The sequence below is a fragment of the Rhipicephalus sanguineus genome, chromosome 6, assembly GCF_013339695.2.
Source record: "Rhipicephalus sanguineus isolate Rsan-2018 chromosome 6, BIME_Rsan_1.4, whole genome shotgun sequence".
NCBI classification, from domain to species: domain Eukaryota; kingdom Metazoa; phylum Arthropoda; class Arachnida; order Ixodida; family Ixodidae; genus Rhipicephalus; species Rhipicephalus sanguineus.
This window is the reverse complement of record NC_051181.1, coordinates 76,599,644-76,612,956: the sequence shown is the minus strand read 5'-3', so window position 1 is coordinate 76,612,956 and position 13,313 is coordinate 76,599,644. Positions and strand designations below refer to the sequence as shown.

Below are 13,313 nucleotides of genomic sequence, written 5' to 3'. Positions count from 1 at the left end.
CATATCCTAACCCTGCCTTTCTGCACAAGCTTTATCCTGATGTTTACTTAACTAACTCATGTACGAAATGTGGCGGTTTAGCCACCTTACACCACATGCTCTGGGAGTGCCCCTCGGTACGTGGCACTGATACAGCATCGGCCAGCAAGTGGGGCTCCGCTGTGAGGAGTCCGGACATTCAGTCACAACTTTGGGCTGTCCAGAGGGCCCACGATGCGGCGGTAGGTCTCGGCCTGACTGTCCCGTCGTGGGAGCGGCCCGCCGCGTGCTAAGGCACACGCCTCCGGACTTTGTTAATAAAGTTATTCCAATCCAAATCCAATCTTGCTCTCTGTTTTTTCTATCTCTCTTTTCTGCCTGTTTCAATTTCTTTCTCTCTCTCTTAATTTCTCTGTCTTTCTATCTTTTCATGTCTTTATTTCCTTATTTATCTCTCTTATCCCTCTCTCTCTCTCTCTTTCACGTGCTTCACTTTGCCGAGCAGAGTTTTTTTGTTCAACGCCCGCACCTCCTCGGTAGTGGGGCTTGCCCAATTCCTGTGGCGCATACCCACCTGTGGTTTTCTGCGGACACCAACGTTTTTACGGCTGGCTTACACAGCTCTCCTGTTAAAACGTCGCCACCCTAGTGGCACTGCCGTTAGTGCCAGTGGCTATTGTGGCTAGCATGGCTAGCATGCCACGGATTAAAATTTCTTACAAAGAAAAAAAAAAAGCTCTGCAAGGATATGTTCGCCACCTGCTGGCATAGAGAACATCTCGGCAGCTACGGTAGAGTACTTCTAGTAGCTACGGAGAGCAACTTCAAGGATCGAGGCCTTGGCCTTGCTGCATGTGGCTGAGCGGTTGGTTTGAAGATGCCGTTTCGTGGAATTATTATTTGTTTCTTGTGCTTATGGCGAAAAAAGTGCAGCATTTGATTTTTTAGGAGAGGAGGGGGCGGAGGTCTATGTTTGCCCCATGCCCTTACTCAGTCAGACTTGTCCTGTCAATTTTGAAAGGGCAGGGTTATGCCCACGCATGCACTGATGTTGCATTCCAATTGAGCATGGTTTACTTCCCAACTTGGCCCTGGAAAGCCGTCATCACTTCCGCTGTGACTCTTTATTTCTTTCGCACTCGACCAATCGGGGTGGTGCAGTGAAATGGTGAAACTCTCCTCCACCCTCTCCGAATGGAGAACTTAATTGTCTGAACAACTCAAGCATAAGATGTTTTTATGAATACAGAGGTCCTGAGCACTACTTATCTAGGTCACGGGTTTGATCAGTGCTGCACTCCAGTGGGGGCTGAACCGCCGTCATGTATACTACCGTACATTGGGCGTACTCTAACATAAATCCATGGTGGTCAAAGTTATTCCAGTAAAGTAAAAAATAAAGAGCGCGTCGTCCCGTGTACTTCTTTTCATTGTGTGCTGTTTTCTCGCGCCCCTCAGTCATCATGAATAAAGTTGTTCCAAGCTTCCCCCACATCTCTTTATCCAACGATTAAAATTGTACCAGTTTTTCTTTATTAACCTTTACATACGTATCCCATCCCCTACCTCACATGTACCCACACTTCTCTTTGGTCTTTTACCCGATATGGTTGCTTAGTGGCTAAGATAGAGGCTGTATTTGATCAAGGGTGCGAGTTTTAACCTTGGTCGCGGCTTCCACATTCCGAGGGGAGGGGTAATCTGGGGGGCCAGTGGCATGTCTCAAAGACCAGGTCCTGGTTTTGGCACCTGAAGTTCCACAATATTCCAATTCTTTGTTATCAGGGCGTGGTGAAACGAGACGAGCTGGTGTTCCGGCGTGTCAGGAGGCAGGGCCTGCCCGTGGTGATGCTGACCAGTGGCGGCTACCAGCGCCAGTCGGCGGGCGTCATCGCCAGCTCAGTGCTCAACCTGTGCCGACAGGGACTGCTGGCCAGGCGGCCACCACGCCGCAGGGCCAGCAGAAACACGCAGGTAATCCGATCGCCGTTCTATTTATGCAGCTTTTTTTATGTACGCAGGCTGAACCTCTTGTGTTATCTCTCACGTACGCAGGTTCAGCTCGTGCGTGAATGGTGTATAGACATCTGCAGAATACTTGGGTTTCGAAAGACGCGAATGCAAGCTGCTAGAGTTATTGCACATAGTCTAAGAAGAAAAAAAAGACTACCTGTTAGTCTTTTTGGCGAGTCCTGGCTTGCCACATGTGCAACTCTCTTTAAAGATACACTTTAACCCTCTTTTGGAGTTTATTATACTCTCTTTGGAGAGTAAGGGGAGGCATGACTCTCCAATAGAGAGTTAATATGTACCTTTAAATTGTGTTATATATGTGGCAAGTGAAGACTCACCAAAAAGAATAACAGGCAATAGTTTTTTTTTTTTTTCTGAAAAAAGAGTGTAAGCTCTAGAAGACACGGTGCTATGCTTGCAGTAACGAAGAATGATTTTACTGAGCTTCTGGTGTGAAGTGCCGACATAATACATGCCGGCAGTTTTTTTTTCTTTAGTTTTTGTTCGGCACGCATGTCACTCAAGAATATCTCAAACCATTGTCCTTAGACAACTGGTAACGCAAAATGTAGCTACCGGCATTGTAACTGCAAGAGAAAATAAAAATATATACACGTGAACGATGGGCGAGTGGCATTTGCATATGCATGCATAAGTGATAAACAGACACAAAAAAAGATTCCAAAGCCACGTAACAGCTTTGGAATCATAAATGGAAAAAAAAGAAATTGCAAATGTTTACGAAACAGCAAAGGCATCTTCAAAGGAGATGACACGAAGCGATACTGATCATGGAAATCAGATACATGATCGCGATATTAGTGATCAGGAAAAAAAACTTGTTCCAAACTCAGCCATGTCCAGCAACAGAGAAGTCTCGAAGCTCGAAATTTAAAATGGATAACCTTACTGAAAAAACTGCTACAACAGCATCAACAACAACACAGCAGAAGCCCTGGATGAAATACCAATACGGCAAACAATGCAACTGGGTCCAAATGATCGAGGAACAGCTAACTAGCACTGTAAAGCAATTTATCTAAAAGAAAATTTCGAGTGGATGGTGTGAAACATGGGTGCAGCGAAGTTTTTATTTTAGATGGGATCTGACCCCTTTATGTGTGCGCGCATGTATACATATACACATACAAATAGAACTAATTTTTCAGGGAAGGGGATTTGAATTCCAGTCTCCCCCCTCCCCCCTAGCTATGCAACCTATGAAGCAAGATGAAAAGCAGAAACTTTTCTCAAAGGGATGGGAGGTCTGACACTCCTTTATATTATGTTTGGGCATATGTTTCTGTGTGCATGCATATACACATGCGAAATGTGAAAATTTCCTCATACCCCCAACTGGCCACCTGGCTACGTCTGTAAGGGCATGAGACACAAAAGTAATTTTGTAAAAGTAAAAGTCAGTTGTAAAAACGTTGACAATATGTAGAATGACGATGCAAGCCATAAATTGGAAGCTGTCGAAGTGGTCAGAAAAACACCACCATGTGTGCAATATATATATATGTACAGCGGGCATACAATACCCTGGGAAGGTTGCGACCAATCACAACTTAAGCTGCGTCAGCCCATTTTCACATTCGAAACTCGCCAGATTATTAATATTCTAAATGCTTCAGTTTTCTTTTAATTTTATTGACGTGCTGTCCTCTGCCCTGCATGCTTCATAAATGTGTTGTGGAAAGTTTGGCGAAAGCTTGCCTAGGGAGGAAACAACTTGAAGCTTAAAGTTGAAGCTCAAAGGTGTACGCTTGCCAGCCGAAAGAACACAAAATAACAAAAATGTGTATTGTCATTGATTAACTCAGCTGCCTTTCGTTTCAGGACAAGAGCTCGGAAGAAGATAAGGAATGAACAACTGTATGCCTGGCGACTCAGTGCACCAGCGACTGTATTTAAAGCATTTCGAATTTAGGAGAATATACCTGATGCCCCATTTGGTATATATAATCTCCCTCATTCACAGATCTGTCTAGCACTAATTTATCGAGCCACTGTACGCGCTGTTATGTCAATTAACCGGTGCTTGTTGGCTATGTATTTATGACTTATAACTAACTACATTGTTGTTTCTTGTGCAGCTTCATTATTACTGTATATATAATAGAGAGAGATGTATACTACATCATTGTTGGTAATAAAAGATTTATTATTAGACCGACTGTATCATCCTGTTCTGCTTCTTTGCTGCAGCCTATTCTACGTTTCCAGTTGTTGCACAACATGATCACACACAAGCTCTGAAAAAATGAAAAAAAAAAAGAACGAGCGCTGTGGTGGTAAGTCTGAGCAACGCCTCCTCTACTAAGATGCCTGCGGCGTTGCTCGCTATACCATTGTAGCCGTCCTGCCTTGAGTTGTGATCGCTTGTCGAGAGATGGCGCCACGTTCTCCCCTCTTGTTTTCAATGGGGTTGGAGGTGGTAGTGTGCGCATGCGCGTTCCAAGCGGCCACCGCAAGGATCACTAGCTACTGCTTTCTAGTACACTGTACTACTGCCCTCATTAGAAACGATGAAGGAGGGAAAGGGAAGGGCAGCAGGTTTTTGGCTCACGAGGCAGGCATCTTCCTAAAGGAGGCATCGGTCTGAGCGAGGGCCTTTGCATTCTTCGTTTAGAGATGTAGGTGTCTATGGCAGTGGTTAGGCCAATTATTTCACAGAGACACTGTGTGAATTGATAACGTTTATGTTAAAGAACCCAGGCATGGAGCAGATGTATATAGCCTTTCTTTGGCCGTCTCCTTGGTCAGACAGCTGCGCCAATGGTCACGCGCCTCCTTGTTGAAGCCCGTGCTCACCATCTGCTACAATTATGCCACTCGCGCCTGAAAGTGGTTAAGTTCGCGTTTTGTTGCGGGTGATATGTGAAAGGCCTTTGTCACTACCGGTAGGGGTAGAGTGCTGTAGTATATAGGGGCAGCTCCAGGAGGAGGGTATCTCCCTTGAGATTTTACCCTCCCCCATCGCGTGGAGTATTTATATATATAGGCTGATTCTGGATCGTTTCCAGGATCGGTGTATATATTCTACACAGCGCACCATCCCTCTATAGAAGGACAGTCACCTTTGCTAAACCATAAACTTTCATGAGGAGGCAAACAGATATCTCGTTTAATTACTTAATTCACTAGGGGTATTAGCAGGTATCGCTTGCATTTTTATTGTGTAAGTGGTTCCTTAGGCTAGTTAGCATCTTGGAGGCTGAACAGTGCAGCGGCTACAACATGGACGGAACACATGGAAACATAGAGTTTCATATTGTAAAAAACTCTATGCATGGAAATATGTCCGAAAATCCTCAAATATATAAAGGGAAATGCGATATTTGTTCGCGTTTTTATAATTACATTTTCTGTAGTGGCAGACATCTTAAGATGACTAGAGACAGGCGGCACGCATTTAATTGTGTCAAGAGAATTGAGGTCCTTTTTGCGAAGAGCCCAATGCCGCTCTGAGATTACCAAAATGCGGACACTGGTAACTAATGCGGAGCGATGAAATTCGACCAAATGCACCCGCGAAACCGAAACCAAAGGTGCGATGACCGCAAGCGACCAGAATGATCGACATTTGTTTGCGACAACGATTGTAGTTGAGTTAGTTCTTCTGCATTCATTAACCTACGTGCGCCGTGCGTGATATAATCACAAGCGCAGCCCGCAACAGTTGATATAACGATGCTCACTTATTCCGGACATTGTGGAGAGTACGGCATTTCATGTTTCGATTTCGTTGGCGAAATTGTAAGATTTCATCACTCTGCAAAAATTACTTGCGGTCGCTTTTTAGAAACCTCGAAGCGGTAATGAGCTATTCGCAGGAAGTACTCAAAGCCTCGCATTTGGCCCGACCACCTATCTCCCCTAATTAAAAATACGAACACGTTTTAGAAGCGAACGGCGAGCTGTTGAACGCATAACACAATATTCTGTTAATAATAATCTCTCAGTCATAGTTGCCTAGTCAAATTCTTACGTGCATCTCGTAGCTAGCGGGCGAGTGGAGATCAGTGGGCTAGCCTGGGCTAGCGCCCTCACCAGGCCCTCACCTATTTTCTGTATTCGCCGTTGCGATCTATTGCCACCAGGTGTTCCCGTGTTCCTCTGGCGCCACTGGCACCACTGGCTACGCGCGCAGTTTGTACAACCGCGCCGTTTGTGAAAAGTTACTGGTCGCAGTCGCAATTGAATTAACTGAATCGCCAAACAACTGCTTCGGACGTCAGCTGGAGACTACGACAACTTGGGTGCTATCGCAGCAGCTAGGTAGGTCAGAGTCTTGCTTGCTCTGTTTGCGTGCTACTGAAAGCCTGCGCCCAGAATAGAAAATTGGCCATGAGTTGGATGGAATCAGTTGTTCAACTATTTTCTTGTGGGGCGTGCACATTCGTAATCGTAACGCTGCTACACCTTTGTCAGGTACTAACTCAGATATTCCACAGTTATTTGCGCAGTTTTGTCGGCCTGCCATTGTGTCAGTTAACGATTTCTATCCTTAAAGCGAAGCCGCCTTTAGCGCGACTGAAAGCGCACGAAAGAAGTCGTATGCGTGCTAGACTGAAGTTGAAACAACTACGTTTTGGTGGAGCTGGTTAAGGGGAGGTTTGATGGGATGTGACAACATAACTTCCTAATTACTTAATGCCTCTACTCTAGTTTCGGGTGTCGTGCAAAGCTAGTCCCCGAGTTCCCCCCCGTCCACGCCCACTGTTCGCAATAATAGCCGGGGGATAGTGATGCACAGTTTAAAGTGCGTGATAACGGTTTCATTTCGCAGTGTCATTCAAGAATAATATGCTAACCCGAGTAGGAACTCTCCACAAAGTAAGGTTCCTGTGCCTGTGGGTACAGGCTGTTTCATACTTAGGGGAAATCTCGGAGCGCCTGGCATCGCGGTGCGACTAGCGCTGCAATCGCGCGTCGGCAGCAGCTCGCGCGTGCGCAGACGCTTCAAGGGTGTAGAGTTGTACAGGGTCGTCCACTCTTGGTACGAACACGGCGCCGCGTGGCTGCGCTCCGCGGGGCGCCGGCGCTGGTGGTGCGGCCGCGCATCGAAGCTGATCGGCACAGGCGCGCAAGAGCTTGGAGGCGGTGCTTCGTTTCGATTGAAAAGCGCGGGAGCACGCCGTGCATGTTTTGCCGTGAAGCAAACTTAAAGCGCCTGAGAAACCACGAAGCGCGCTTCGCTCAGCGCAACGTGTTGTGTAGTTACGGTATTTGAGAATTGAGCGGTCCCTCTTTTTTTCAATACCATAGTACCATTTTAATGCATACATCGACGCACGGATGGACAGATGGACAGATTGACGAACGGACGGACAGATGCGCGGACAGTCGGACGGACAGATGGACGGACATAGTACGGTCTATTTTTAAGCCATATTCGCGCTATGATTGCTCTATCTACGGTATATGTAACACCCAGACCCGTAGCCAGGAATTTTTTTCGGGGGGGGGGGGGGGTCACTTGCGGAAAACGTTGACTATTTCAGAAAAACACATATTCTCATTATTTATTTACTGTAAAAATATCTACTTCCCCAAAATTGAGGGGGGGGGGGGTTGCCCGGGCCCCTAGCCCCCCCCCTGGCTTCGGGCCTGGTAACACCTGTGTTTCGGTCCGACGGGGACGTACGCCGACGACGGCGACAACGGACATCGTGAGAGAATAAGGAGCTTCCCTCCTAAAAAGGGGGGCCGCTCAATTCTCAAATACTGTGACTACATAACACGTTGCTCTGAGCGAAGCGCGCTTTCCTACAACGCGTCGTGGTTCCTCAGATGCTTTAAGTTTGCTTCACGGCAAAACACGCACGGCGCGCTCCCGCGCTTTTCAATCGAAACGAAACCCCGCCTCCAAGCTCTTGTGCGCCTGTGCCGATCAGCTTCGATGCGCGGCCGCACCGTTAGCGCTGGCGCCCCGCGGAGCCCAGTCACGCGGCACCGTGTTCGTACCAAGAGTGGACGACCCTGTACATCTGCGCACGCGCGAGCTGCTGACGGCGCATGATTCCAGCGCTGGCCGCATCACGATGCCACGCGCTCCGAGATTTCCCCTAAGTGTGAAACAGCCTGTACATGTCAAACCACATTACAGGCACTTAAATTGTTCATGCTAGTGCTCAAAAGCAGTAGGTTTGCAGGGAATTGGACCGTAATTCCACAGGGTAGCGCGTATTATTCTGTGCTTCATTTTATGCCTCCATGATCCACACTATGCTCTGTCGTTCTTACTTCCGTCTGTGTAGCTGCCAAGTTTTCGAACACAGGCCATTACTAAGTGTAAGTTACGTTTTTCGTGCGTCAGCAGTAATACAAGATCGCCTGCTTGTTTGTAGCTCATAATGCCAAATTTATGAGGCGTTTTGAAGTTATTTGTAATTCGTTCATTTTGTGTGACTCTCTCGCCACGGTCTGTCTATAAGGAGATTGATAGTGGTATTCCCTGGTGGTCTTGAAATTCATGTTTTCCTATCAGCTTTTGCCATTGCAGAGTGGCTCAGAATGTTAGCCACTTGTTGAGATATCTTTTTCTTCTGATTTTCTAGGTCTTTTACATATTTTTTTCCGAATGAATAGATATTTGCTCCACAGCAGTCTCGCTTATAAGATTCTTGCCAAGTTTTCCCCACATATCTTTTTACTTTTACAGGTCTGACATGAGTTAGTCCCCTTTCTCATTTTCACAGTGAGAGGAGGTCACCAAAACATAATGTAATTTTACAGTGGAGCTCTTGAGACTTCCACGACCATTTTCGTTTGGCAATGAAGGCCTGTGTTGTGCTCAGTATCAATGTCATTTAAAGAAAGTACATGCAATACAAACTGTGTCAGAGCTACAATTTCACTTTGAAATTTAGTTACCTAGAATTATAGAAGCCGGACACTTATTTTGAACGGATAGCTTCATAGTGTGTATCTCGGCTAGCAGTCTGTAATTTTTGTTGCTCGCGTCAAACTTAACTCGATCCACTTTGGAGGTTAGCTAGCAGAGACCCAAATTTATAAACTTTTTGTAGATATGAGCCTTTCGGTTGTATGCCCAGCATGTCAGTGGTCATGTTTTCTGCGAGACCTGTGGCCTTGTTAAATGATCCATAATGTGCTTGCAATAGATTCCTTTGTGAAGGAGAGTTATGAAAACAAAGCGCTGTTCTTGAGCGAAAATCTTCGCAGTCCTTGAAGTTTAGCCTGCTTGGTTGGGTTGTATTTATGATGCAACAAAGCAGCACAAGTGACGGAGTGATTGACACCTGCCAAAATGGTACACTTAATATGGCATTTTATCGCTAAGTGTGAGGTCGCAGCTTCGATACTGGCTGTAGCAGCCATGTTTAAAAAATAACTGAAAGCAAAGATGATAATGTATGTTATTTTCGGGTATGTACTAAAAATCCTAAGTGGTCAAAATTAATATGCAGTCCTTCATGATATTTCCTATACTCACTTTGTAGTTTCAGCATTTGTTTTTAGAATGATTGACAAGAATAAACTTCACGCAATACAGGCACTGACTTCCAACTGTAAATCGCATGGTTTGCTCTGAGCACATATTAAAGGGACACTAAAGAAAAACACGATTTTTTTTGCGCTAACAGATTACTCTTTTGCAATACCAAAATTGCCACGAAAAGACGCTTGGTAAGCGAGAAAACGCACGAAAAGAAAATGCGGGCGGGGATGCCACATTGAACTTCCTGCACCAAACGTACCGACTTCATAGATTTTTGACGGCGTCTACTAGGTCCTACGTAATTCCTAATCAGTAAAAATAACGTACAATGTCCTTTGAGGGGGCCATAGACTTAATATACAGAGTTTCAGGAAATTTCGCTCAGCCAATGTTGCCAAAATACGAAAAATATGAAATTTGTGACATCTGGCGTGAAATTTAACTTTTAGACTTTGAGCTCGATCTTTCTCCTCTATTAGTAAACCTGTATTGGTGAAATTAACCACATTAGCATTCTCATTCAAATTTATCATTCTAAACCGATTCATTATTCCACTTTAGTGTCCCTTTAAATAGCTGTGCAAGTAACATGAATAGGAAACAGCAAATGTTGATTAGCATTTGTGACACTCTTAAAAAAAGATAATTTTAAAATCTAGTAAAATGCACATTGCAGTTATGTTTTCTATGTGGACACAATCTGCATATGCTCAAACTGATGTGTAGCCAGTGCGTGTACTGCACTCATGATCAAAAGTGTGTGGAACAGGGCTTCAGAAAAAAATACTTCTTAGCAACTCTTACTGCCAACCTGGAACTGACAGATGCACTGCAGTTTTTTTATGGCTAAGTATGAACTGCAGTTTTAGGTTAAATACAAAGGCTGCATTTTTGCGGGGTAGAATTTGTAGTAACAGAAGAACTTGAACGTACACACGTAGAATGAGAGGCATACTGTGAGATTAGATTGAATGAGTGAGTACATGCGTGCCGCTATCTTTGAGATTCAAATGTTGCCCGCTCTTGTGGGCATAAGTTCATGCACTAATGAGTTGAAAACTCGGCTTGTACGTTTCGCATTGTTTTTGGTTCCTAACTGTTCACAACGTGGCAATAGGCCAGACAAAAATATCTTCACACTTAATCCCCTCCCTCAAAGGATCAAGAGGCTGCCGAAGGAGCTTGTCAAACACTAGCTAGATTCTGTTTGAATCCTGTGATGCCCAGCAGTTTCACATCAAGGGAGAGCAGAGCTTGACCCACAGAGAACATGCGTGAGGGGACGAATCCATCGGGTTGCAACAGCGCGTGCAGGCAGTGCATTATTAGCAGAAGGGCGAGGAGGAAATACAGGTTTCATTGCAACACGACAGATAATACATCTGGTGTGTTCCCACAGTTTATCTGCTCTTCTACGAATGCAACTCGCAGAAATCGTGATATTGTCCCATATCTATTAAGTCTTTCCCAGCTTTCATTCAGGAAACTGAAATGATGTAAAGGGTGGTCAAAAGTTCCGAGGCCGCACTGCCAAAAGTTTACACGAGGTAGGGGCCTGCGCACTTTTGAACACCCCGGTAAATTCTGTTGGGAGTTATCACTTCATATTTTCCTAATTACATGCTGTACCACACTTGATATCCACTACCAGCAATGATACTAGAGCAGACGATCCCTGCGAATAGAGTGCCTTGAACAAGTGAGCCTCCGAGGAAAGCGCACAGTTCAGGCGTTGCTGGCTCTGTTAGCCAGCTCTCAGGACAGAAGGCACGTTGATGCCCTGCCCTGCACTGTGCCTTTATTGGGATGCCTGAGGGAGCGCTGCTTTGAGTCCTGAATAATTATTGCTCCGTGGCACGACCTTCATTTTACCTCTGCAGAAAGAAAATTGAGTGTTGTTCACATTCCTAAAGTTTAATTTGTATGTTACATTTGGTTTATCTAACTATCCCCAAGTGAAAACACTGACATATCATAGTTTATATGAATTTTGAAGTATGAAACTCTGTGCATTGTCCGATACGATATATTGAACGTTGCAGAGCTAATAATTAGGTTGAGCTGGTTCCTCCGCATTGTTTATTCTGACATGCCTCTTGCATTGTAGGTGATTTCTGCTCTACCTCCAGAGATGCCCCGAACGAAGAAACCAAAGGCACGCCAGTCCTCCCTGCTCCCAGGAACAGCTCTTAACGTCGACCAAATCAAGTAGGCAGGCACCATAACGTTCAAGAACTCTCCAATTAATCTACTCACAAAGCAAGGAAAACACTTTGGAAATTCTCAGTAAACCGCGAGTACAATATCCCCTTCAGGCAGAAATTATGATGCACTGTCTGCAAATGCATCATATTCGCATAGCTTAATTCCAAGGCACTAAATACTACATTCCAAGAAAGAAAATGAAGGGATGTGTTGTTTTGTGCGAGTTTCAGTAATTAATGTTAATTATCATGTAATTAAATATGTAATTGTTCTGGAATCAGTCAGCTTCAATTCTTGGGAGTGTTAATACCTGGGAGTGTTAGTCAGCTCCACCTGTAGCCCAGGCAGTGAGTGTGGAACACTCGCTGGCAGAAAAGAGTGTTCCACACTCACTGCCTGGGCTACGTATGGCGCTGGCTAACACTCCCAGGTATTAAAGGGGTACTGACACAATATTTCGCGGCCGAGGTAGCCTGCGGGATTGATTCTGGTGAACATGCGTATATCATCTGCAAAATATTAACAGCGAATATAGCTTGGAAGTTATTTTAAATGAATTTTAAAATTTGCATGAGTGATCAACATCCTCGCGCTACTGACACCCTCAAAGGGGACCCTTGGGGACACCCTATACTTCTCTCCCGTGACCACGCTGCAACAAGTTATGATGACGTCATAGCTGCCATGTTTTTTTTGCCACGTTTGCTCCAGCAGCCTACTTCTCGGTGGCTGCTCGCGAACTGTGCGGAAGTGCGTCACAGTTCTGTGTGCTGACGTGATCGAGCGCTGCACCCGCTAGGTGGCGATAGTTGGAGGCTTGTCATTTTTGAAACTGAAACTGACACTGGTCGGTAATGAGGAGCCTGTAATTACTTATCTGTCGCGCACTGCAGCAAATGATGTGCCGTATTATGACTAACAGGCTCCCAGCAACACATTACAGCTAAAAAAAATGCGAGGCCAAAATTTTTTGTGTCAATACCCCTTTAAGCATACATGTGGTTGGGGGATCACCCTCCGGTGTAGCTCAAATGGTAGAGCATCGGACACATAATTCGAAGGTTGTGTGTTCGGAACCTACCGACGGAACGGGTGATTTTTCGTCCTCTTTAATTTCTTTCAATTTAAGTGAGAATTGTTTCAATACAGTTCAGAAACTACAAATACTGTCTTCTATGCTATCCTTACCTTAATTGTCTGTCGGTTTCAGTAGTCGTGTATAATACACAAAACTAGCCCCTCAGACAATTCCCCTACGTTCGTTCTTTTACCACTGTCGCTCACAGACGAACACTACTTGCTATAGGGTTGCCACCTGTCCAGTTTTAGACCGGCTAGGCCGGTTTTTCAGATGGCGGGCCGGTTGCCGGTCCGCTCCGCCTGCCATTGGCCGTTTTTTTTTTGTCATAATATTGCGATTATTTCTTTTTTGGGTGTTTTAAAAGTGTCAGTTCAACAACTACGACTGTAAATATTTATCGTCAATCACCAAAACTCTTACGCTATTACTCAACCACTTCCTGGGATCCCTTCAAGTCTAGCGATCATTGGAATAGAGCATATTATTGTGCGTGTATGGTACATGAATATCCGGCATTTTTGTGGCATATGCACATTTTAACGTTCCTTTGTGTCTATAATGCCA

General features: G+C 45.1%; 2 protein-coding genes and 1 long non-coding RNA gene across 5 annotated transcripts in view; 2 read left to right on the top strand and 1 right to left on the bottom strand.

The window, feature by feature from the left end:
* Positions 1-4,166, top strand: part of LOC119395905 (histone deacetylase 11) — a 39,896-nt gene extending 35,730 nt beyond the window's left edge. Inside the window, exons 9-10 of the mRNA XM_037662921.2 lie at positions 1,765-1,953; positions 3,835-4,166. Coding sequence (XP_037518849.1) covers positions 1,765-1,953; positions 3,835-3,864 — 219 coding nt within the window. The 3' untranslated portion in view covers positions 3,865-4,166. The remainder of the gene's footprint in view (positions 1-1,764; positions 1,954-3,834) is intronic.
* Positions 1-13,313, bottom strand: part of LOC119397931 (uncharacterized) — a 452,016-nt gene that overhangs the window by 236,661 nt on the left and 202,042 nt on the right. The window lies entirely within an intron of this gene.
* LOC119395903 (uncharacterized) overlaps positions 6,139-13,313 on the top strand; it is a 31,925-nt gene continuing 24,750 nt past the window's right edge. For both annotated transcript variants that reach the window (XM_049416810.1, XM_037662917.2), the window contains exons 1-2: positions 6,139-6,276; positions 11,571-11,671. In XM_049416810.1, the coding sequence (XP_049272767.1) occupies positions 11,595-11,671 (77 nt within the window). In that variant the 5' untranslated portion in view covers positions 6,139-6,276; positions 11,571-11,594. The remainder of the gene's footprint in view (positions 6,277-11,570; positions 11,672-13,313) is intronic.